The 26,740-nt window shown below is 38.2% G+C and overlaps 1 protein-coding gene and 1 pseudogene across 3 annotated transcripts in view; both read right to left on the bottom strand.

The window, feature by feature from the left end:
* Positions 1–3,833: 3,833 nt before the first annotated feature.
* Positions 3,834–4,170, bottom strand: LOC101561724 (annotated as a pseudogene).
* A 4,828-nt stretch (positions 4,171–8,998) lies between these two features.
* Positions 8,999–26,740, bottom strand: part of Camsap2 (calmodulin regulated spectrin associated protein family member 2) — a 114,709-nt gene continuing 96,967 nt past the window's right edge. For 2 of the 3 annotated variants that reach the window (XM_004625322.2, XM_023707820.1), the window contains 9 exons: positions 25,326–25,405; positions 24,559–24,628; positions 21,663–23,850; positions 18,262–18,398; positions 17,376–17,596; positions 15,723–15,795; positions 14,830–14,945; positions 12,334–12,452; positions 8,999–11,906 (listed from right to left, as the gene is read on the bottom strand). In XM_004625322.2, the coding sequence (XP_004625379.1) occupies positions 11,601–11,906; positions 12,334–12,452; positions 14,830–14,945; positions 15,723–15,795; positions 17,376–17,596; positions 18,262–18,398; positions 21,663–23,850; positions 24,559–24,628; positions 25,326–25,405 (3,310 nt within the window). In that variant the 3' untranslated portion in view covers positions 8,999–11,600. The remainder of the gene's footprint in view (positions 11,907–12,333; positions 12,453–14,829; positions 14,946–15,722; positions 15,796–17,375; positions 17,597–18,261; positions 18,399–21,662; positions 23,851–24,558; positions 24,629–25,325; positions 25,406–26,740) is intronic. The other variant, XM_004625324.3, reaches the window with a different exon arrangement.

Raw genomic sequence — 26,740 nt, 5'->3', positions numbered from 1 at the left:
TTATTTATTTTTATTTATTACATTTATTTATTGTGTGTGTGTGGCCAGCTCAGCCCACCAGGGGGCGGGGCTGGCTGGCATGTGGTGCTGGGGGATGGAACAGCGGTCCCTGTGCTTTGCCAAACTTGTTTCAAGTAGGTGCTTTAGACCACTGAGCCATCTCTCCAGCCCCAAGATATTTGTAATAAATAAATGAATTTATGAATTTTTTTCTCTCATACTATTTTCGTAGTATAATTATCTTTGGGTAGCTCAAAGGCTATGAAACATCTCATTGAGACAAATATTTATAGAGATTAGTAATTTAAAATGTCACTAGAATTTTTTAAGGATATTAGATTCAATACAGCCTGTATCACATTCAGTGGTTAGGTTCAGTGTTGACCTTATGGGAAAATTTGATTTGGTTCTTGTCCAGTTCAGTTTGTGACCAGAATCATGGAGATAAATGAGTTCACAAACTGTAATACATATTTCATTTTAATGGGTAATGAAGTAGAGAGGTATCATTTTAATTTGCAGTTAAGATTAAAAACCTTTTCGTGTTTATTTCTCACATGTGAACCATGTAATCATGTCCACACTTTTATCTATTATAATCTTAAATACTGTAAGATAAACAGTATCTTATACTATTTAGGAGAAATCACTGTCTTTTTTGATTCAAATGTTTTTCCAAAAAATTACTCTTTTTTATTGTCTTAGAGTTTCATGCAAATGTTATTAATTTCAAAGTTTAGAATTTTACTTTCTCTTTGATATGAGGGCATTCAATTCTACTACTGTCTTTAATCCAATTGTATTTCTTTTTCAGATTTCAATTCTGCTTTTCTAACAAATTAAATTTTAAATATATCCTTTAAAAACCTGTTTTATGTTGTGATGTAGCTTCCTACACACATCTTTCCGTGTCACTGTTTCTTTTTTTTTTTTTTGGTGGAACCAGGGATTGAACTCAGGTCCTTGCGCTTGCCAGGCAAATGCTTATTCTACGGAGCTATCGCCTCGGGTCCTATTTTTTTTTTTTTCCCACTGTGTTTCTGATCAGTGGACAAATCAGCTTTATCACCGAGAATTGTATGATCTTGGGTCCTTAGAACCTCTGTCTCATGGGGGTGTTGTGAAGATGAATTCAACAGGTCCTGCGGGACCTCTCTTGAGCTGTGTCTCAATACATGAGGTCTACTCCATCCCTTTCTGGTGGCTTCATGTGGGCTAGTGCTTTTTTTGGCTGTCACCACTGCTGGTTGTCTCTTTCCTTTAGGGACACAGTGCATTCTTTGCACATAATGCAAGGGTGGGTACTAAGTATTTTGCTGTTCAACAGAGAGAATCCTGTTGGACAGGATCTTCAAGAGCTGACCACTGCAACTCTGGTGACACTCTGATGGTACAGTTCACAGGGTGAGACTGGATGTGTAGAAAGTACTGGCAGGACTTACAGGTGCCACTCTTCCACACTACATGGCAGGAGAGTAACCATAACTTGAGTCCTGGCAAGAGGAAAACCAAGCCATACCTCTTCGTTTCTGCATATACCCCATAGGAACTGAACTGAATTGGAAAAGGCGAATCTGTTCATTATTACTGATTAGGTACTAAGATGGTCCCAAAGACCATGGACCCTGAGACCTTGTGCAGGGGACAGAAGACAGCAGCAAATCTGGCTCCGGGCCTGGTGGCCCGAGGAATGGCTTGCATACACCAGGAAAGGGGTCCCACCCTAGATCCCAGGGGTTTAGCAGAACATTTCAATTGCCTTGTTTGTTTTTGGTCTTTTTTGATTTTACTGTCTTTTTTTGGTTGAATTTTTTTTTAGGGGAGATTATTTTTTGTTTTTGGTGCTGAGGACCAAACCCAGGGCTTCCAGCTTGCTAGGCAGCATTCTACCGCTGAGCCAAATCCCTAGCCCCTGCAGAACATTTCAGACGTGCAGTAATTTTAGAAACTTTCAGGTGGTAAGTATGGGGTAGCTGGGAAAGAATACCATCTAAGTTAGACATGAACACTAGGCTCCAGCCCACAGCTCTGAGGGGATGACTCAATGTGAAAGCCTTGCTGCTTGCAGCTGTGATTATCCAAGGGTCACATCTACCCGAAACAGGAGCACTGTGTACACACCGGCGAGGTCAGGGATGGGACTGGAGGGTGCCCAGAAAGGGTGCAGCTTTCAAGGAAAGGAAGACTTTTTCTTCCATTGCAGGTTTCTGCAGCTCAAGGTAAAAACAAACCTCTCAAAAATAAAGAGAGCAATAGGGAAGTCCCTCAATATAAAAATGGCCTTACAATGTGTTTGGAAAGGAAGTGACATTTTCTCTTTGCAGTAATTGTGCTGCCCACAGGAGCTTCTCTACTAGCACTTGTCATTACTTCTCAATGATTTCACAGAAATTTTGTGTAAATTTCTAGTTACTGGGCGCAAACTCTGCATTGGTGAAGGGAGGTTCTCCCCAGAGGCACAGATCCTGTCTCTGTTCAGTGAAACCCGTTCTTTAAGGTCATCTGATTTTGGAAATAGTCGCTTCCTGTTGTTGGGCAAGTACCAGACCAGGAAATCTAACAGACACCAAGAATTTGATTCCATGGTTCCTCTCCAGCAGCTTAAGTAGAGAAGATAGTAGCAACCCGAGTGAGATGAAGATCTTCAGTGGTCCCAACCACTTAGAAGATCAGTCACTTCAACTGCTCTTCCTTGAAAGTCAAAGTAACAAGGAAGTGCTTAGTTTTCTCATTACCTTGGTATCTTGGAATGTCACACTTCCCCATTTTGCTCCTGGCACTGTTGAAAAGGTAATTTGGGATATGCTTTGAATGCCAATCTCAGGAATTGATTTTTATGATGATAAAGCGCCCAGGGAGTTTTTGACTAGCGAGACAGGATGAAAGCAGTGCTTCAGGAAATCTGAGTTATGATTTGCAATTTAGTCTGGAGGGAGAAATGGAAGTAGGGGAAGACTGGCTGAAGGCTCTGCAGAGCTATGCATAGGCTGTCAGGGACTGGATGCAAGACTGGAGGCAGTGGGAGCCTGGGATTTTTCAGTATTAGTCAAAGAGGAAAGTAAAATAAGACCTTGAAGGCTCTGGCCCTTGTGGCTATGTATGTCAGGAAGGGGAGCTGACTTTGCTAGGAAGGTGATGTTTGGTTTCTTTCTTTATTAAATAGTAATGTGACAGTTTAAAAACAGGATAGAACAGTTACATTAATTAATACATTCCATATTGTTGTCTTCGTAGTAGTTATTCATAGTACAAGATGCAGACACTATATCCTGTCCAAACACTATTAGTACAAATCTTACTTCTCATTGAATTAAGAGAAAGTAGCTGTATATCTATCCTATTTTGTATATAGATACAAAATGGACCTTCATTTATTATTTATTTTTACTGTCCACATAAGTGTTTTTTTTATTTTTTTATTTTTATTTTTTTTTAAACATTTATTTATTTATTGTGTGTTTGTGTGTGTGTGGCCAGCTCAGCCCACCAGGGGGCGGGGCTGGCTGGCATGTGGTGCTGGGGGATCGAACCGTGGTCCCTGTGCTTTGCCAAGCTTGTTCCAAGTAGGTGCTTTAGACCACTGAGCCATCTCGCCGGCCCCCAAGTGTTTTTTTTTTAACGATTTTTTTTAACATTTATTTATTTGTGTGTGTGTGTGTGCGTGTGCGTGTGTGTGTGTGTGGCCAGCTCAGCCCACCAGGGGGCGGGGCTGGCTGGCATGTGGTGCTGGGGGATGGAACAGCGGTCCCTGTGCTTTGCCAAGCTTGTTCTAAGTAGGTGCTTTAGACCACTGAGCCATCTCTCCAGCCCCCACATAAGTGTTTATTTGTCATGAGAATCTAAGTATTCCGTAGCCCACATATTCATGTTTCACAGTTCAGGAACACTGATCAGCAACAAACGCCTATGGAACTCAATCCAAAGAAACCTTTTTATTCTTGTATCACTTTGCACTCTGAAAGATACCAGCCTTCCTCATTTCTTCAAAATCTTTCATGGAATTATAATTTCTGTAGAAATCAGCATATGACTTCTTTCTTGGTTCAGCCACAACAAACTTATAGAAAGCTGCAACCCCCAGGGAGACAACAAATGCTCCAACAGTATGAACCCGCAGGCGCTTGGCCAGAAGCCCCCGCACCTGGGTTTTGCCAACGCACCGGAACTCATGGTCGTTACCGTCCTCCCAGCTTGGACCTTCATTTATATCCCCCTTTTTCATTTAGTTTTGTCAGAGATGGATATTCCCTTGCCATTTAAATATTGTAGGTGCATGAATTCAGCAAAATAATCCAATATTGTCCAGTAGTCGTGGGTTATCCATAGGACTGTGCAGACCTCAAAAGTCATCTCTGAAATTGCTAGGCTCCAGATCTTGTTCCCTGCTCTAGCTGTGCTTTCTACCACCCTCTTTGTTTTTATGTTGAGCTGTAGCGGACTCAGGTCAACAACTTCTGACATTGCCAGTCAAGTGGAAGACACTATACTATTATGGACTACTGGATTATTTTGGAATATTTTGCTGAGTTCATGCACCTATAATATTTAAATGACGGAACTAAACAAAAAAAGGGGATACAGATGAATGACCCATTTTGTATCTGTGTATTCAAAACGGTTAGGATATACAGCTACATTCTCTTAACTCAATGAATAGAGGGATTTGTTCTAATAGTGTCTGTCAATAGGATTTCATGTCTGTATCTTGTACGACAAATAACCAATAGGAAGACAGTATGCAATGCTAATTATTGAAACTGTCCTACTAATTTGATTTGAAACTGTCTCATTGCTATTTGTTTCTCAATAAAATTATGGAAAAAAACCAAAACAAAGATGTTTGGTTTCTAAAGGGATGAACTGAGGATAAGGGGCCTTCAGGAGGTAGCAGTTAAATAGATATGTGGTGGAGCCAGGAAAGCTTTTAGGCAAGAGATGGCGAGTGTGGAGGGGACAGTGAAAGCCCACAGACAAGACCTCCTGTGGTGGGAGAAGTGGAACAGAACATGCAGCAGACTGAGTGCTGACCCTGGCCCTGGGATTTAGAGGGATGGACTAGAAAGGTAAAATGAGACTGTCTGGTGACCTACAGGTGAGATTTTCAAGCCACTCCTGAGCCCCACAGAATGCTAAGCATGGACTGGAGGAAGCCAGGCCAAGAAAAAGCCAAATTAGGTTTTATTTTGGGGGTAAAAAGATCTGCAGTAGGACATTAGGGGTGTTCTGAGAATTCTTGTCAATTTTTGGAACTGAATCATTTTTGCTTGCATGTATTAATTTGAGAAATGCTCCTTTACTATCCACCATTTTGTTTTGAGGCAGTGACTATTAAGGATGAAGAGCCCAAGCATAATCTTACTTCCTAATGTATACGCAATCTATAGTCCTCTAATGTGTCCCATTAGCCCTCCAATGACACTGCAGTACATTGCTTTTATGTCTTGCAGGAAGTAGAGGATGTAGCATACTAACAGCTTTGCCTAATGGTAATAAAGAACTGATGTCTCAGTCGTTTAAAACATTTTTTAAAAAAAACTAGGATACAATATCCTATTGGCTGACAATGAAGATACTATCTTTCTTTGTTCTGTTTTTGTTCTATGGTGCTGGTGAATGAATCTAGGACTGCAAGCATGCTAAACAAGGATAAGGACAATGAGCTATATTCCAAGGCCTTTGAAAATTTTTATACTGAGATGGGCTCACTGAACTGCTCAGTCTGATCTTGAAGTTCAGATTCTCCTGCCTGTTTCTTTTTTTTTTTTTAATTTTATTTATTTATTTTGTGTGTGTGTGTGTGTGTGTGTGTGTGTGTGTGTGTGTGTGTGTGTTGCCAGCTCAGCCCACCAGGGGGCAGGGTGGGCTGGCATGTGGTGCTGGGGGATTGAACCAGGGTCCCGATGCTTTGCTGAGCTTGTATTGAGTAGGTGCTTTAGACCACTGAGCCATCTCACCAGCCCCCTCTCCTGCCTGTTTCTTGAGCAGTTGGCATTGCAAGTGTGTGCCACCACACCTGGCTCAACAATATTCTTTTTTTTTTTTTATTTTAAATCTTTATTTATTTGGTACGTGGCATGTGGTGCTGGGGATCGAACCCAGGTCCTTGTGCTTGCCAGGCAGGCACTTAGACCACCAAGCTATCTCCCCAGCCCCAACAATATTCTTGATAAAGGCAGTTTTGATAAGACAACATAGAATTGGGCATGGTGGTGCACACCTGTGAGTTTGAGGCCAGCCTGGCTACAGGCTGAGTTCCTGGCCATCCATAATTATACAGGAAAACCTTGTCTCAAACTGAAAAAAAAAAAAAAAAAAAGAAAAGGAAAGGAAAAGGATAACCTACCATCCAAACTTCTTGTTGCACATCTGTTGATACGATGGGTCTTATCTGCCCTTCACTTTTGGTCTGTACCTCTATTACAGCACAATGTAGCACTGCTGTAAAGGTCTAACAGCATCCATCTTAAGATACTGAGTTTGTTGGTGGAAAGACTCGATGCTTGTGACCCAGCTGCTAACTTTCTGTGTATGATCAACCTGTTATCAGAATTATTTATTTTCATCACATTTACAATTTCTCCATTCTTCTATCATGAATCTGGATGTTCAAGCGTAGGTGAGCACATCAGTCTGAGTTCAGCTGGTAGTGTATAGATGCTGGTTGAACCACAGGCCAAAATTGACCATAATTACAACCGGGTTTTCCATCAGTGATGAATAGACTACTGACTCGTGCAATTATGAGTTACTGTATTTGTATTCGTCAGTGTCCATAATGCAGGGGGCAACTACCACACAGGTCAGTGGAGGGAGGCTGAACCAGAAGATGTGATGCTGCTACTTGTGAGCTCTGAGCACCACCCATTAATCTTTTAAAGCCCCATCACCCTTACCTGTAAAATGGAGATGTAAATGCTCATATCTTCACAAGGATAAGTTAAATGAGAAAGCAAATTAAATTAAATTGCATATTTAAGCAGATAGGTTTTTATTTGGGGGCTGAAAGCCACATTATCCTTTTCATGAAAATATGCACACTTTAATATGAAATTGGGCAGGGCTGGAAATCATTGAAGCAGAATGAAATTGTAAACTAGATGGCTGTTCCTGCCGTGTGCCACCCTGTGTCCTGTAGCTGTGATGCCGTTAACACTAACTGGAGGAAGTCACACATTCAACCACCTGAACAACGGACTGTGGTTAAGGAGGACAGACTGTACCAGTAGGCTAGGCAGAATTTGCTTAATATGTTCAAAAAATCCTAGTGGATCCTAAAACATTTTTAACTCATTTGCTTTTATTCTTGTAAATGGAAATCATTTCCCCCTCCATGAAAATGGAGAAAATTTTAATTGTGACTACCACAATAATATTCACTGCATACAAAAAACTGATTTTTATTGTCTAAGCATCTAACTGTGGAATATCAGATGACCAGAATGCTCAAAATTGTAAAAAGAAGATGAATGAAACTAGATTCTAGGTTTCCTTACCAGAACAGCAACTCTGATAATACCAACCTGTGTACCAACCCCACGCTCTATCAAGTTATACAAAATCATTAATCTCTCTTGTTTCTTTCTTTTATTTTTTTATTTATTTTTCCTTCTGTTTCTTTTAAAAGTAAAAACTATCATTTAAGAAGACAGATCTATTTTCAGAGCATCTACATATTTCAAGGGATGGTGGGATTTCACATTCATTTCAATTTAATTTTATTTTTAAAATTTATTTGCTACAGGGTCTCGCTATACAGCTCAGTTGCCTTGTTTGTTTTTGGTCTTTTTTATTTTACTGTATTTTTTTGGTTGAACTGCTCTTTAGGGGAGGTTTATTTATTTTTTTATTTTGGTGCCAAGGACTGAACTTAGGGCTTCCAGCTTGCTAGGCAAGCACTGTACCATTGAGCCAAATCCCCAGCCCCTTGCTACACAGCTCAAACTCATAGTGGATCCTCCTGTCTCAGTCTCCCCATTGCTAGGATTACAGGCCCCAGTTCTGGGCCGGCACAACTTGGGTGGGTCCTTGTGCTTGCCAGGAAGGCAGTTAGACTGCTGAGCTATCTCCCTAGCCCCTCACATTCACTTTATAGACATGTTCTTTTCTTTTCTTTTTTTTTTTTTTGCAGAACCGGGGATTGAACTCAGGCCCTTACACTTGCCAGGGAAGTGCTTATTCCACTGAGCCACCTCCCCGGCCCCGACATGTTCTTTTCTAGTTCCTGGTTCCTAGGTCACATTACAGCTGTGTTTCCTTTACTAGATTTTCTTCTTTATTATATCTGCACAGGCAGCTAACAAAATAAAGATGTGTGTTCTTCACTACAAGTATTTTTCCTCTGCCCCAAGTGAGACCTATCAATTAACGAGGTCAGGGAAAGCACTCTTAAGCTGTATATGGGCTTGAGGGAACCATGGCTTTTACCTACTTCTCTAACATGCCTGGGTTTGTTTGTTTGATTGATTGATTTTTTTGGTACCAGGTATTGAGCTTCATGCCTGGGTTTTAAATATTTCTATTTCTGAAAATTAAAGTACTTGGAAAATACTGTAGCAGTATAGTTGTTTGGAAGCTTGTGTGTCTCAACAAAAAGCAAGGTCCCAAGGTAGAGAGCCAGATATGTTAACACTGCCTTAAGTATTTGGTATCAATAACTAGTAAAGATTATCTCTTATGAATATTCAAACTATTAAATTTACAGATAGGCCAAGGAACAGGAAAACTATATGATGAGTTCTTCTAAGTTCAAATATGTTTAAAAATTTTATTGCAAGAAAGTCATTATTGGGGCTGGAGAGATGGCTCAGTGGTCTAAAGCACCTACTTGAAACAAGCTTGGCAAAGCACAGGGACCGCGGTTCGATCCCCAGCACCACATGCCAGCCAGACCCGCCCCCTGGTGGGCTGAGCTGGCCACACACACACACAATAAATAAATGTAATAAATAAAAAAAAAAATATTAAAAAAAAAAAAAAGAAAGTCATTATTCAGGAGTCGTTTGGTGCCATGCTTTTATTCAAATGAAAGGGGGAAAACTACACTGTTTCAGGAAATAGCAAATATGACAATATTTTACAGCACAGCATCTTTTAAAAAACCTGGAAGCAATGCTCTAGAGTGGACAGGTACGCACACCATACACTGTACATTGCCCAACAGTGTCCATGAAATCAGAATTAAGAGCTAACTTTGGCTTTAAACAGCCAAATAAAAACTGTAACAGTCATTCTAAACAAAAATGAAAAGCCAAGAGGAAGTAAAAGCTTTCCAAAACCATGTCAAACAGCTGAATCTGACAGGCTACACTGATAACCATGACAAGTGTTTGGCAAATTTGATTGAATAATTATAATTTGACCTTCAATATGAAAGCACCAGTGCATTTCAGTAAGGTTGATAAAAGTCCCCAAACTTTATGAAATGGGATGTCCTCTATTTGTATAATTTTAAAACATAATTTTTTGAAAAGCTGCACCAAAATAAAAACTCTGCATACTTAAAGAAATATCTCATATTCCTTTCGCATTAATAAAGTAAAACCTTATACTGAGAGCAATGAACTTTGTGGTAATATTCACATTCTACCTTTAGACCTTATAGAGTTCAATTCAATTGCTGGGCACACACAAATGTAAGAATAAAGGTTAATTTTGTTTAGGGTTCAATAGCTCCTCCATTGTCTTGCATCCAATTTTTAAAATTTAATGATCAGGTAATATTAAAATGATTGCCTTGGTAAGGGAAATTTAATAGAAAAGAAAAAAATTTAGTAATGTAAAATGCTTAAATTTTTCTCTTGACTATTACTGACATTCTGATTAGATTTACTTATAATTATTTTAAAATCAGAAAGCTAAACATGTATTTGATAACCACTTTTTTCTGTGATAGAAATTGTCTGAAAGGTAAGATGTATAATCCCCCATTTTCATATTTATATATTATATACATAATATGTATACACTTAAAATATAAGAGTTACATATCCTGGTCTCTCACATGCAAACAGCAGATCACAAATAGTTTTGAGCTACACATATATCTTGCACAAGTGTTGGAAAAAAATGTGTGGAATTTTTTACAGTTTTAACAAATATACATAAATATAAGAACATAAATTACAGTAAAATATTGACAGCATTTGAGAAAATGTTGGTAAACCAGATGCACTGATGCCTAAAGGTCTTATAATAATAGAAAAGTACAGCTCAGGGATATCTCATTCCTATTCTTTTTTTTTTAAATAAGTAAATACATCATATGAGACATTAGTTCTCTAAACAACTCAATCAGAGAAATGTATATATTTTCCTTTCTACTTCCCATTAGAGAAAACAAACTACGCATCTCATTTATGATACAATACTGTCTTCTCCTCTAGTTTACACAGTTGTCACAACACTGAAACATAACAGGGTCACATAATCATTCAAGTCTTTTCCTGAGAATGAAGTTTTTCCCCCAACTAACCCTCTGGCATACACTGTTAAAGAATAAAGATCATGGAGAGGAGATTTCAAGTGTGTTCTTAACCTAAACTGTTGCACTTGAATAGGATTAAAAAGAAGAAAAACTCAACATAAGTAAAATAATATGGAGCTATTTTAAAATTAAAATGTAGCCCTTTGTACATGTTTTAAAATTCTAAATATAATTTTTGTATCAGTTATAAATATAATGTAAAGACCTCCTGAGAACTTGCTGCAGGAAACCTTACATCTTCAGACTGAAAGACTACTGTCAAAGTGTCATTCACTTCTGCCCGCTTATAAAGTGACTTATTTTAAAAGAGATAGAAAGTCTTTTTTGTTAAAAGAACAAGCTAAATTATTCTGAGTTGGCCAGAAGTGGTGTAAAAACAGCACTGATTTAATCAGCAGCTTCTTACAACACATTCCTGGTTAAGCTCATGTAGTTTAAAGCGAATCTACTAGCAGCTCTTTACAACACCTCTTTTTATTTAATAGAGAAATATTAATACTTGTGTGAATAATAAATACAGAATGGTAAATACTTAGAATAATTTTTGCAAATGCTCTTTAAAGCATGAAGGTTAATGTAAAATGTAACACTAGTGTTTTTCAACATTGTAAAAAAGGTGCAAGTTACTTCCAAAGGTGTATTTCCTACTTTCATGATTTCTACATAAAACAAAATATAAAAGTATCTTAGAATAAACCCTCAGGAGAGAGAGGGAACAAAATAAACCATCTGAAGACAAGCATGTACAGTAAAAGATAAAAAGCAACCAATACATACATAATTTGTAATCCTGGCCACATTTCAACATCTGTTCCCTCATGTCCATGAGAATCCAAGGCTTCCACTTATCTAGTATCAAGCAGATGAATCCAGTAATGTCACACAGATCTCCATTTGTGAATCAAGCGCTTCCTTTCATCACTTGGACTTGCTACCTAAGTGAGAATCTTCTGCATTTTAAAATACTATGGTTTTACATTCCAGTTGTTCTTGACAACAGAGTTAATGTCCAGTTTTAATTAGTAAGTCTTGTTGGCAATTAAAAAGCTTTTCTATAGGCAGGAAAGATGAAGTGCAAATTTACCATGAATGTTCTGAAGCAAGTATTTTCCAACTCCTATGCCTTAGTAGGTACAAGTTTTTTGGGTGTTACTGGTCTTTTGGTCTGCCATAAATGACTATGAATGGTAATTGCATCAACACTGGCAGATAAAGTTTTAGCAGGTATGTGGCTAAACTGTTTCCTGTCAGAATTATATTTGTACAGACCCTCAATCATTTTTTTAGTGATAGATTTAGGGCCTATCCCAGTCAGTTTATTGATTTCTTCAGTTTCTGGGCAGTAAGTATACAAAGACCTGAACTGGCAGCCTGAATCCCGGAATAAGATTAAGAAGTTGTTGGCATCTGACTTCTCCATTTCCTTTGGAATAGAAAACAAAAACAAAGCAAAATAACAATAAAAAACCTTATATATTTTGCCAAATGACATTTATATAACCATAACTTTTCTTGGTCAAATTTTATGACAAATGTTAATGACTACCTTTATCCTTATTATGTTTTTTTTTCGGTACCAGGGATCAAACTCAGGACCTTGTACTTACCAGGCAGGTGCTTATGCCACTAAGCTATCTCCCTGGCTCTTTATTATTTGTGGTGGTGCTGGGGCTTAAACACAGAGCCTTAAGCATACTAAGCAAATACTCTAGCCCTGAGCTATATCTCCCAGCCTCATTTTAATGATAAATTTTAAAATATTTTCAATTTTAAACCTGCAGACTTCCAGAATCATGATTTAACTAAATCTAGTAACTAAAACATCTCATTATAGAACTCTTATAACTTACCTCCAGGATTTTTTTTTTCTGACCTTCATTTACTTTTCCAGCCAAACAGCAATGGGCTAAAGCATTTTGTATTATGTGCTTATTGGACTTTGCACTGGGTTCTTTGTAGAGCTTTGGTCCTGTAGTAAGGATTTAAGACAATTAAAATAATCCCTAAGACAGAAATGCTATTTTTATTTTATTTTTTGTTTATTTATTATTAAATATAGAGTCTTGCTATGTAATTTAGGCTGGGCTTGAACTCACTACACAACCCAGACTGTCTTTGAATTCATGGGGATCTTCCTGCTTCGGGCTCCCTTATGCTAAGATTAAAGGTATCGACCACCACACCCAGCAGAAATGCTATTTTAGAATGATATAAATGCTATTTTAAAAGGATATTGTTCTTGCCCCGATTAAACTGTAACAAAATTCTCTGTTAAAAGCTTTTTACCGGTTATATACTCCAATCAAAACATTGCTTTATCTGCATAGGGATACACCTGCAAGATAATCCTATGGCTTTCTGAGGCTGCCCTGTAAGTGCAGCACTGGAAACAAGTATTTCTATAACTGTCGCACTGCTTAATCTTAAGTCTGATAAGGTTACTAGTGAGTTCAAAGAAGAATGAGCCTACAAGTAATTTTAGCTTTTAAGAAGATAAAAGAAGTAATTTTAGCTTTTAACAACAACTTCTTTTCCAGATTGTTCAGCTGAACAGAGAAGCAGAGGAAGTAACAGGGAAATTATGTCTAATCAAGACCCTAAAGGCTGTCAGGTTGTCTGACAAAGGTTGTATTAAAAACCTTAGAGTACAGAGGAAAGAAAGGTACCAAGTGAAGTGCACATGGCAAGGCTCCTGCCACTCAGGCTCTGTGAGGCTTTCCCAGATTGCAGTGGGATGAGGCTATCTCCTTCCCTCTGCTTTTCCTCACTCCTCCCTCTTGTACCATCCCCTTCTACCCAAGATGCTGCTCATTTTTTCTTCATTTTCTCTCCCGTTTCATGTTGCAAGTGTCTTGTCTATTTCAATCATGCCCACCCTAATGAAGCTAGAAAAGCACTTGGGTCTATGACGAGCTAGGTACTCACCCAGATTCAATGCATTCTCCTTATCTTTTAGAGCCCTTTAATGCTTTTTAAAGGTGCACATTCAGGACATTAGAAATCCCAATACTAGAGAGAGGGCTTACGATTTTGAGCTGTACAAAGCAATGAGGACCAACGTACTGACAGAATTCTGAAACTTCTTCAGATTCAAACTACCATGCAGAAATGGCCAGAATTTTATTTATTTATTTATTTATTTTTTTTAAAATTATTTATTTATTTATTTATTTTGTGTGTGTGTGGCCAGCTCAGCCCACCAGGGGGCGGGGCGGGCTGGCATGTGGTGCTGGGGGATTGAACTGCGGTCCCTGTGCTTTGCTTAGCTTAGCTTAGCTTGTTCTAAGTAGGTGCTTTAGACCACTGAGCCATCTCACCAGCCCAATGGCCAGAATTTTAAAGACAGAAGTAGAGGAATGAAATGTTAAGTGGCATCACTAATTCTGTTTAGAAACCTATTTCCATTCTGAGTAAGTCACTAACTCCCTAAGAATAAGTGATCAAAAAAGGTACTTGCTTCAAACACTATCCCATCATTCTTGCCACTTTCTGAAGCCATTCTGGAAATCCTCTTTCATGAGTTTTTATGAGATATGATAAAAAATATGATGAAAGCTGCTTTCCCAGTCCATTCAATGAAAAAGCAGCTTATAAAAAATTACAGTGTTGGGGCCAGGGAGATGGCTCAGTGGAATAGGCACTTCCCTGGCAAGCACAAGGGCCTGAGTTCAATCCCCGGTTCCGCAAAAAAAAAAAAAAAAAAAAAAAATTACAGTGTCTTCACATACTTTATCCACCAGATCTGACACCATGTAATTTCTGACTCTTCCTCAAAGTCACAATGATCACGAAAAATAAAATTAGAACATGGAGGCAGCCAAGACACTGCAACTAAAGATATTCGTGAAGATGGACTTCCAGAACAGCTACAAAAATTGGCAAGAGGGCCGGTGAGATAGCGGACTCAAGTGCCTGCTTAGGCAAGCGCAGGGCCCATGGTTTGACTCCCAGCACCACATGTCATGCCAGCCCTGCCCACAGGGCAGGCTGAGCGTTCCATAAAAACAAAAACAAAAACAAAAACAAAAAAATGGCAAGAACAATGGGATAAGTGCATTTGAATCAAGACGGTGTATTCTGAGGAGGAATTGATGGCAATGTATCTTTTTCTGTAGTAACTGCTTTTTCATAATTTAAATACACTGTACTTCTACCACACGTCATAAAGCAGTATTGTTGAAGCTGAGCTACTTAAAAATGACCATTTGAAAGTACTGTTTTTGTTTAAATCAGACTCTAAACGTGTGGACCAAAAGGTGAGCCAATAAAACTTTCTTTACTGTATCCTGCATTTTATTCTCATTAGTGTATTAAATTCAACTGTTTTAAAATGTACAGAAACTAACCTGTATATTCTGTTCCAGAAGCCACGGAAGAAGTTGTGGATGCATTTTCCCAGTCTTTTTCTCCATTGCGACTGCCACAGCGACTTGGTGACAAGAAACCTTCTACAGACTCTGATCTAAATTGTAAACAACACATTTCTTATGTTTTAAATACAAGAATGCTTTGGAGTAGAGCATATGTGTAAGAACATCAACAAAAACAACCTAGTGTCTTAAAAACAAGATAGTGATCATGTTTGTCTTATATACAGCTTTATATGTAGGTTTTCACAAGTATCTGTAAATACTTGTTGAAAAAAGAAATGTTTTTCCACATAAAAATTAGTAAATAACACAATAAAATGGTAATATAACGATTAGAACTCTAACAGGATGACTGTCATTAAAATAGGTATAGGCACTGTATTACAAGGTAATAAAATGACTTTTAGCTTTTAGACTATCTCTCAGAAAGAGTGTACAAAAGAGACCTTTCACCAATGTGTTAAGTAGCCTGCACTGGAATTATTCCAATGGGGAAAAACTCATTCAAAGGGAATTCAGCCACAGAGGCTGACACTAGATAATGTATTTTCTGTTTCTACTCATCATGACTTAATCATAATCATGTTAGCAACTACTTATGGACAATTATTGTTACTATTTATTGCTTATATAAAGTATCTCATCAATGTCAGTATGTTTAAATTCTAAAAGAAAACAGACCTCTTTATACAATCTCTTTTAACAGGATCCCCAAGTAGTCCTAAGATAACAAAGCTTAAACTTATGATTATGATTCAGTCATTGTAAAATATAAAAGAAAAGCATGAAAGAATTTTTGCTTAAAATTATATATAATGGCATGTACCATGATCTTTTCTATGGAAGATAGTTCTATATAGTATATTTACCTTGGCGTCCTCTTGCCTGAATGAACACTCTCATTATCACCTGTATTCAGCGATGCCAAAGAAAGGCTAGAGACTGAAAAAACATGATAAATTTGGGATCCTGAACAAAACAAAATTAGACATTTAAAAAGAGCAACTAACAGAGTCTGTTCATTACACAACATCAGCATATGAAAACTCAGGTTCTGTAGCTTCTTTCCCTAACTCTTAAACATCATATGCGTACATGCATATATGTAATATATTTAGAATTAACAAAGAACCTACTTTCAGAAAACAATGATAAAATTAGCTTGCTTTTGCAAAAATAAAGTGCTAATAAGATAGTCTCAAGAAGGGCCAGCCAGGTATCTCAGTGGACTACAGCGCCTGCTTGGGCAGAGCCTAGGGGCCAGGGTTCAATCCATGGTGTGCCATGTCAGCCCTGTCCCTGGGGCACGCTGAGACAATGACTGAGACTGGGTATGGTGGTGCACACATGTAATCCCAGCACTTGGGAGGCTGAAAACAGGAGAATCACTATGAGTCCGATCTACCTAATGAGACTCTGTAGACCCTGTACTAAATACATAAAATAAATAAGATAGTCTCAAGAAAAACAACAACAACAACAACAACTATATTTAGTAATATTTGAGTTCTAGGTAGAAAATTAGCAGACTGAGGCTAATTTAGTGAGATCCTACTTAGTGAGGTCCTATTGAAAAATGAAAAAGTGCTACTGCACCCATGAGTTCCATCTACATGACTGGAAAAAAAAAAGAAAAAAAGAGAAAGAAAAAAGCTTCACTGACTAGAAAAGACAAGAGTCCTTTAAACAATGATGTTACTTTCTCCTATGGTTAAAATAAATATGGTAATTCTCTAAAATTTTCTATGGCATTACTTATTTTAGACAGAGTTTAGCAATGTAATTCAGGCTAGCCTTGAAGTCATGGCCATTCTCCTGGCTCAATCCTGTGAGTGCTGGGATTGCAAATGTGTGCCACCATGCCAGGCTCTATGGCATTTATTTTAAATAAAAGTTTTAAAGGACAAGAGTATGTGTGGTAAGTTAAAAGAATATATTCTCTCAGTATTCTTGATCATTTTGTTTTTACAGAAGGGACCTGTAAACTCTTAATATCTTTTATTCTTTATTTTACAGACATTGTCTTAAATATTTCATGAATAAAACATTTATTCTAAGTTTACAAGTATTTAAAGGGTAGTTAATAAAAAAATAAATAAAATAAAGGGCAGTTAATAACTCTGGGAGATTATATCTGAGGACAGTTCACTCATAATCAAGTAATTAAATTATTAATATTTAATTTTTTATTAAATATACATATGCATACATAATAAGCATAATTCTTTTTGTTTTGTTTGTTTGTTTTTTTCGGAACTGGGGATTGAACTCAGACCCTTGTGCTTGCCAGGGAAGCACTTATTCTACTGAGCCATCTCCCTGGCCCCCAATAACCATAATTCTTAAAAATAAAAAAAAAAAACCAAACCCAACACTTCTTTTGCCCATTTTGGTTTTCCAAAAAAAAGTATGCACAGTTTCAAATTGAGCATCTAATTTAGCAATATCAAAGCATCACCAAATTAGTATGACAAACCATGCTGGTGGTGTTTTATGAACAGACCCCCATAATAAGCTGTTACCTGGAGGACCTTTGATTGGGGTCTTGGGGGACTCAATATGATCTCTGTGAATTGACTTAGGCCGCTGTTTCTTCTGTTTTGCCACCTGAGGACGGGGTTTAATCACTGTATCCATGTCTTCCATTAGTTTCAGTTGTTTTCGCCTCATATATTCTTGTCTAATAAATTCTCTGCGTGCTTTCTCATCTTCTTTCTTCTGACGCTCTTCTTCAGTTTTACGCCTAAGAAATCACATGGTGAATTTTTTTATTCTGTGTAACAAAGACAAATGACATTGGAAAGACCTACAAGCTTTGATATAAAAAGGGAAAATTATTGTATCTTAGCACTTTGGGAGAAAAATACTTCAGAAAATTCAGAACATATGTATATATAAATCTATATATTTATATTGCCCAATGAAGATATTTTAAATTAATGTTATGAAATATTTAAATTTTTTAAAGTTTCTGGAGAACTCGAGCATGCCAAATCAGGCAATATTTCAGGATATAAAAGTAAGCACTGAGCCAGATGTCTATATATATATATTTTTTTTTTGCGGAACCGGGGATTGAACTCAGACCTTTGCACATGACAGGCAAGCGCTTATTCTACTGAGCCATCTCCCTGGCCCCGATGTCTATATTTTATAAATATCTGAGAAAACATTCTGTTAATAAAAAGTTAATGAGGCCAGGCATGGTGGCATGCCTGTAATCCCAGCTACTCAAAAGGCTGAGGCAGGAGGTGCCAAGTTTGAGTGCAGTTGAACCTGCCTGAAAATAAAGGGCAGGGGTTATAGCTCAGTGAGAGATAGACAGAGGAAAAGTGTACACAGACTTATTAAATATGACAATACACCATTAATGTTACTATTCAGCATTCACACAGCAGGGTCCTTTACCTTGTTTCCTCTTTCCTATGCTCCATTTCTGCTTCCAGCTGCTGCTTCCGAAGCTGAGTTTCTTTCTCCCTTCTTAATCGTTTCTCCATCAAAGCTGCTCGTTTCATCGCCATATCATTCTCTGCTTTTTGATCATCCTAAGAAGAAATTTCAATAAAACAGGATAAAACATTTTAGGTATTAATGTTCTCATTTTTACTTGTTGAATTTTGTCGTTACTCTTATAATCGAAAATCTGAACTTTCATAACCCTACCAAATGCGGAAATAGTTCAGGAATTATCAAAGAACTGAAAGCAGTAATAATTCTATCAAATAACAAAAAACTGAAACTTAAAAAACAGTTAAGGTTTTTTTTTTTTTTTTGCAGAACCGGGGATTGAACTCAGGCCCTTGCGCTTGCCTGGCAAGCACTTATTCTACTGAGCTAACTCCCTGGCCCCTAAGGTTGTTTTTTTTAATTATAGTAAATAAACTGGAGAGGTAATTAGCCCCAAATATTATTACTTTCTTTGGGTTTGTTTTTTATGACACAGGGTTTCACTGTATTTGTTGTTTAGGTTGGCCTTGAACTCACTGTGGTCCTCCTGCTTCAGCCTCTCAGGTGCTGGGATTACAGGTATGTGCCACTAAACACGGCTATAGTCCAATTTTTAAAACTGTATTTAAATTTTATTTACACCATGTGCTTAATAAAACACCCATGTAAAAAGCATTCCCAATCTAGCTATTGAATGTTATATCACATAAATGAAACTACTACATCTTTTTAAAGCTAATACACTGACAGTTTGATTGGTAGGATCAGAATTATAATGAAGGTTTTCTCTCTGAAGAGAAGATGAACATAATTATACTCTTCTAATGCTATTTATTTATTTATTTATTTATTTATTTTAGGTGGAACCGGGGATTGAACTCAGGCCCTTGCGCTCCCCAGGCAGCGCTTATTCCACTGAGCCATCTCCCTGGCCCTTTTGAATTTTTTTTGACACTCTTTTAATGTAGTATAATGTTATTTCATAATCTGTTGGCCTCCTGTGCTGGCCCAGCTTTTTTGATCCTTTGGGACAGGCCTAGTTTTTAGGGGGTTTCCAAAATGCTTCTGGTACATGAAAGTAACACAAAGTAGAAGCAATTGTCTTAATGACTTCTTACCAATTGTCTTTAAAAAAAACTTTTTGATACAGGTTCTCACTACACAGTTTGGACTCACAGTGATTCTCCTGTCTTAGCCTCCCTAGTGCTGGGATTAAAGGTTTGCGCCACCATGCCTAGTTCTGGGGCTGACATGGCATGCGGTACTGGGGACCGAACTTAGGACCTTGCACTTGCCAGGCAGGTACTTATGCTGATGAACTATATCCCTGGCCCAGCCACATTTCTAATTACAGAAAAAAATTCTTCCAGGGCTGGTGAGATGGCTCAGTGGTCTAAAGCACCTATTTAGAACAAGCTTAGCAAAGCACAGGGACTGCGGTTCAATCCCCCAGCACCACATGCCAGCCAGCCCCGCCCCCTGGTGGACTGAGCTGGCCACACACACACAAAATAAATAAATAAATAATTAAAAAGAAAAAGAAAAAGAAAAAAGAAAAAAATTCTTCCATAAATTGGAAAATTTAGAAAAATATAAAGATAAAAAAGTGAATCATAACCTAGTAGAAAATTTTTTAGTATTACAGGTTTTTCTACTTTTTCTGTTATCTGTGATAAATTCCAAGATCTTCACTATCAGGAGGTGACAATGTTCAATATTTTTACTAGTTAGCTACAAAAGTGTTTAAATATTTTGTATATAAAACCAATAATAAAATGAAAATTTGTACTCTAAATGTGGGGCTGTACAGGATTAGAGATTATTTATTTTACTCTATAATTTAAAAAAATAAATAACATATTTTTGATTATTAAAGAAAAAAAAACATGCCACAATTTGGAATGTAAATAGAAAAGGCAACATTCAACAGATTATGTGCTTGATCTTTACTTTTGAGACAGGGTCTTGCTGTATATTCTAAGCTGCCTTTGAATTCATCATGTAGCCCAGGCTGGCCTCTATTCTCTTGTTTCACTTTCCCAAATGCTAGGACTACAGAAGTGTGCCACCACACCCGGTTTATCCAATGCTTTTATTTTATTTTATTTTATTTTTTTTAAACATTTTATTTATTTATTTATTTGTGTGTGTGTGTGTGGCCAGCTAAGCCCACCAGGGGGCGGGAATGGCTGGCATGTGGTGCTGGGGGATTGAACCGCGGTCCCTGTGCTTTGCTAAGCTTGTTCTAAGTAGGTGCTTTAGACCACTGAGCCATCTCACCAGCCCCTATCCAATGCTTTTAAAGAAGCTATTCCAGGGGCCATGGTATAGTTTGGTGGGAGAACATCTGTCTGGAATGTATAAGCCTTCACATTGCATCCACAGCCATGCACAAGGTGGTGGTCGGGGGGTATTTTAATAATAACTTTCCAGCCTTATATGCTTTTTTTTTTTTTCTGGAGACAAGGTCTCACAATGCTATACTTCAGGCTTTGAACTCACAGTGATCTCCTGCCTCAGCCTCCTCAGTGCTGGGATCACAGGTGTGTGCCATGGAGAACTACTCATATGCATATGAGAGTGTGTGTGTGTGTGTGTGTGTGTGTGTGTGTGTGTGTGTGTGTCTTTTTGAGACAGTCTCACTATGAAGTTCAGGCTGGCTTTAAGCTCACTTTGTAGCCCAGACTGGTCTCGAACTCACAATAATCCTCCTGCCTCAGTCTCCTGAGTGCTGGGAATACAGGTGTACAAAGTATGCCCAGCTTATATGCTTTTTAAAATGTTTTATCTAAATTCTAGCTGGCTGGTTAAATTTTTTTTTTTTTTTTTTGCGGAACTGGGGATTGAACTCAGGCCCTTGCGCTTGCCAGAGAAGCGCTTATTCCACTGAGCCATCTCCCCGGCCCAAAAAAAATTTTTTTAAAGAAAAAAATGTAAGGAAAAATGACTTTTTCAAAACCTTAACATATATTCACAACAATGTCAAGCTATGAGCTGTTTACAAATTGGCAATAGGCTCAATCACTCGTACAAAAAAAACCTGAAAAGTTTAATTTTAAAAAAAGGTGTTTATGGAAATGAGAAAGGTAGAAGAGAAAAAGCAGGAAATATACCTAAATATGAGCCAACACTATGATAAAAGCGTTTACTATAGCTTTGAATCCACACTGGAACATTGTTTTAGAAATTACAGTGTGCTAGAATATGACTATATATAGTACACTAAAGTGGAGCTTCAAAATGTATTTTAGAGTTAAGGGGAAGCTTATAGCAAATGGAACTGGGTACTAAAGGATGTCAACTTAAAAAACAAAAACACTCATACATATAGAGATGCCCTAAAGTATGAAGATTAGTATTACCTTAAAAAAGAATCCACAGCATACTTTCTGGTCATCATCAAATTGTTCTTTATCACTTTCTCCATCATATTTTTCAACAGATACATCAGCCTTTTCAGGGGGTTTCAAATCTGAGAGGGAAACTTCAATCAGATTAACATTTTTAGGAGCAGCAGGTGGAAAAAGGGGTTTAGGAGGTGGTTCTGTGGGTTGAGTCAACTGGTCCTCAGGTGTCAGACACACAGTCTCTGTGATAGGCTGTGACAGGACTTCTGAAACTGTTGACTCCAAGGGTTTGATCTCCTTTTCTTCAGGATTATGCCCCTGATGTTCAAGAGCCTCTTTACATTCAAAGTCCCCCTTCTTAAGCTCCTCTTTCATCTTGGGTTCCTTTAATTGAGGCTCTCCATCATCCCCAAAACATACAAATGACCGAGTCTGAATGGGAACTTGACTTGGTGAAAACCTCCTTAAGCGAGGAAGACTATCCACAGACCTCGGGGGTGTCAAGGTTCTATTCAAAGGTGTTATTTTTAGTTCATTTGGCCTAGGAGTCCTTTGATTTTTAACAGAAAAAGATGTGCTTTTCCTGTTAGAAGACTGTGGAGATGGGTGAGTTGGGCGAGGAGAGTCTGAAGAAAATGGTGCAACAGCTGCCTGCCTAGAAGGCTTAAAATCTCGAATCTGCTTCTGTGGAGAGGGTTGTGGAGGTGAAATCACCCAAGACTGCTGCTCCCTCATCTGCATTAACATCTCCTGCTGAAGGGACAAGCGCTGCATTTCTTGTTGTAGAAGATGCAGGGATGAATTTAACTTTTCAATGGACTTTGTGTATTCTAAAATCTCTCCTTCGTTTAAATTCTCTTCTGAGGGGCTTACTAGATTCCACTGCTTCTCAGCATCAACAGGTGTTGTTGGAGACTTTAGCCATTTGGTTGGAGGACTTTCCATGCTTTCTTTTATGTCTGCTAGAGACTTGCTTCTCTGTCCATCAGTTTTTTGGGATTCCTTTTCTTTTGCTCGATCAGTATATATTTTCTCATCTTCTGCACCAGCTGCTTCCTCTCGAAGAGGGGAAATCCCATCCCCTTTCTTCTTCACTACCGTAAGGAATGCTGTCCTTCCCATTTTCTGTCTCTGTTTGGTAAAAGCTGCCTCCATTTTCTTTTTCTGAGCTTCTATAGCACGTCTCTTTTCTTCTAGCTTCATCCTAAGATGCACCATTTCAGAAGCCAACAGCTGTGTAGTGTCCCGTCCTTGTGGAAGGCCTGTTTCTTCTGGAATTTGTGCCCAAGCAACCACATGAGGAATATTAAGTTCAGAGCCTTCTGGAGTTGTTTTCTGAGAACTGCTTCCACTACTTTTTCCATCAGTATGATTTAGTTTCCTGAACTTCTGTTCAGCAAAGCTGGTCATTTTAACCCCAGAACTAGAAGAAGCACTGCTACCTGGCTGAGACTTGGTACTTACAGTACTTGGACAAGGACTCAAAGCTTCTCTGAGATTGGTGGTTCTTATATCATAATCCTGAAGAAATTTAGATGCATCATCCATGTCAGAATCCAAGCTTACAGTATAGTCTCGCAAAGAAGAGTCTTCATCCATAGTTTCAGGAATGTCTTCTGAAGGAACATGAATTCCAGTATCAACCTCTGTTGTATCAGTTACAGGACTTAAGGCACCTTTTGTGTCAGTTATGTTATCAGGACTAGATTGATTTATCTTGACATTTGAATTTAAGATACTTATTTCCTGGTTATGAAGAAAGAAGCCATTAGCAATTTGGTCCGGGTGAGGCGTACGGGGAGAGTTTTCGGTATCATGAATTATTTGTAATGCTTCTTCAATGCTTGGTGTTTCGATCTGATTACCAAACTCATCTAGAAGTACTCTATTTTGTAAAGCTCCATTTGGAAGCTTGTAATGCATATTCTCATTAGAATTTAGTTCATTTGTATTAAGGGGCATGAAAGATTTTAAGTCACTTTGAGGATCTATATTATGTTCTTCCGCAATGCTTTCTGCTTCTTCTTCTCCATTTATTGGCTTAAAGGATAAATTTTTCCTAATGTGTTTAGGTAAACGATTGTTGTTCAGAGTAAGTCCTTCATTACTAATAGAACGTGTGATTCCTCTGTTTGGAGTGGATCTCTGTACACTATCTTCTTTATCAAAAGAAATATCAAATGAAACACCATGCACTGATGATCTAAAAAAATAAAAAGAAAATTCTTAAGTAATGCTAGCAAATAAATGATTTATAAGATATCACTGAACAATTATCTGAAGTACTTCCTTTCTTTCTCCATTTCTCATAATCATATACCCCTCAAGGTAAGGTTAGGGCTATTTAGCTACTTCATAAATTTAGTCCCTTTGACCTATTATCTGCCTATCTGCCTATGCTGCCTGTTAAAAATTTAGTATCAATCTAAAGTCTAGATCTGAAAATCTAGCTAACAACAAAAGACAGATAAAACTGGCATTTCTTTCATATTTTATTTTTATGTATTTAAAATGTACAGGGTCTATAGGGTCTCACTATACAGATCCAACTCAGAGTGATCCTCCTGTTTTCAGCCTCCCAAGCACTAGGATTACAGGTACACACCACCATGCCTATCTCAATCGCTGTCTCAGCGCACCCCCGGGGTGGTCCACCAGCACAGCACGCCAGGGATCAAACCCCAGCCGCTGTGCACTGCCTAAGTAGGTGCTTTAGTCCACTGAGCTGTCTGGCCGGCCCAGAACTGGCATTACTTGACAATGTGAACATACCTAAAAATAATTCTCTCTCTCTCTTTTTTTTTTTTTTTTGCTTGGGGAACCAGGGATTGAACTCAGGCCCTTGCGCTTGCCAGGGAAGCACTTATTGCACTGAGCCATCTCCCCGGCCCCAATAATTCTCTTTATTTACCTTTTCTCTTTGGGCCATGTTCCTATGAAGCCATCAACGTAAGACATAGATGAAGACCTTCTAATTCCTCCTTCAAATAAAAAAAGAAAAAGTCAGTGAAATCAGCAATTTAATAGATTGCCAATATTTGGTGATTCATTAATAGAACTAAAGAATGTAGAAACCCCAGCATGAATGCATGCACATGCACACACGCATGCACGCGCGCGCACACACACACACACACAGCTTTACGGCTAAGAATGCAGCCCACTGGTAGAACCTGTGCTTAGCATGAGCAAGCTCCTAGGTTCAATATCGAGCAAAAGTAAGTAGATACAGATAAAAAAATTAGCAGAAGCTGGGAATGTAGCTCAGTGGCTGAGCACTTGTCTAACATGTGAGACACATAAGGCTCTGAGTTGGATCTCTAGCACCACAAGAAAGAAAAGCATAGAGAGAGATTCCCCAAACCACCCTTACAGACACTTCTCATAAAAACACTATTTATCTGCCTACTTATACTTCTCAATAATTTCCCAGTTGGGCTGGTGAGATGGCTCAGTGGTCTTAAAGCACCTACTTAGAACAAGCTTAGCAAAGCACAGGGACCACGGTTCAATCCCCCAGCACCACATGCCAGCCAGCCCCGCCCCCTGGTGGGCTGAGCTGGCCACACACACACACACACACACACACACAAATAAATAAATAAATTAAAAAAAAATAATTTCCCAGTTAACCTACTTAAAAAAAAAAAGTTTTCCTAGGTTTCTAAAGTGAATTACCTGAAGCTGAAGAATGGGCTTGGGGATGTGAGTATCTAGAAGGTAAATGATGAGATTGTGTGAATGAAGCTTCTTCCCCACTGCAATGCAGAATATATTAAAATATTACATTTTAGCTCTGTAATGTAAATTGTATACAGGATGAAGTCAGGAATAATGCTATCACCTCCTCGTGCATTCTTTTGAGTTTTACTATGCAGTTTAAGCTAACCTTGAACTCACTCTGTAGCCCAGGCTAGCCTCAAACTCAATTTGAGAGGCTGGTGAGATGGCTCAGCGGTCTAAAGCACCTATTTAGAACAAGCTTAGCAAAGCACAGGGACCACGGTTCCATCCCCCAGCACCACATGCCACCCAGCCCCGCCCCCTGGTGGGCTGAGCTGACCACACACACACACACACACACACACACACACACACACACACAAATAAATTAAAAAAAAAACAAAACTCAATTTGATCTTTTTGCCTCAGCTTCTCAAGTGCTGGGATTATAGGTGTGCACCATCACACCTGGCTGATTGTGCATTCTAAATAAAAACAATCTATTGTTTAAATGAAACAATGGCTGTACATATACATGTATGTATTTTGCTATGTTTTTTTAGCCAAACAATTTGAGGTACTTTCATAAACACCTCAGTGTCCTTATGAGATAAGAAATGGTATATTATTTTTACTTTCCCAATAGAAAATCAAGAAACAAGTCAGTTAAAAAATCAGGCAACTGAAATGAACAGACACTTTTCAGAAAAAGTAGCAAGTGGCAAATAAATATATGAAAATATCTTCAACTTTTCTGGCCACTAGAGAAATACAGATTAATTCAGATTCTTATTCCAGAAAGAATAGCTGTAGAGGCTGCAGCAGAAATAAACCCTTTGGGGCCAGGGAGATGGCTCAGTAGAATAAGTGCTTGCCTGGCAAGCACAAGGGACTGAGTTCAATCTCCAGTTCTGCCAAAAAAGAAAAAGAAAGAAAGAAAAAAACCCTTCTGCATTGTTGGTGGGAATGTAAATGAGTGAAATTACTATGAAAATCAGTATGAAGAGACCCCAAAACACTAACATTATAAATCTCATTTGACCCAGCTATTCCCTTCTAGGCATCTTCCTAAAGGAATTAAAATCATCATATTACACTGATATACATATAACCATGTTTATAGAAGTATGATTTCTAATAACTAAATCTTGGGAGAAGCCTAATGTCCATCAACAGATGAATAGATGAGGTATTTATAGACATTGGAGTATTTCTCTGCTACAAAGAAGGCAAATGGATGCACCTGGAGGCCATTAAGTAAAATAAATCAGAGACACAAGATTAAAAGGGGGCCGGGGAGATGGCTCAGTAGGATAAGCGCTTGCCTGGCAAGCGCAAGGATCTGAGTTCAATCCCCGGTCCCGCAAAAA

This window comes from Octodon degus, unplaced genomic scaffold (assembly GCF_000260255.1).
Source record: "Octodon degus isolate 3935 unplaced genomic scaffold, OctDeg1.0 scaffold00009, whole genome shotgun sequence".
NCBI lineage: Eukaryota > Metazoa > Chordata > Mammalia > Rodentia > Octodontidae > Octodon > Octodon degus.
The sequence above is the reverse complement of the archived record's forward strand: the minus strand, read 5'-3'. Positions and strand labels throughout refer to the sequence as shown.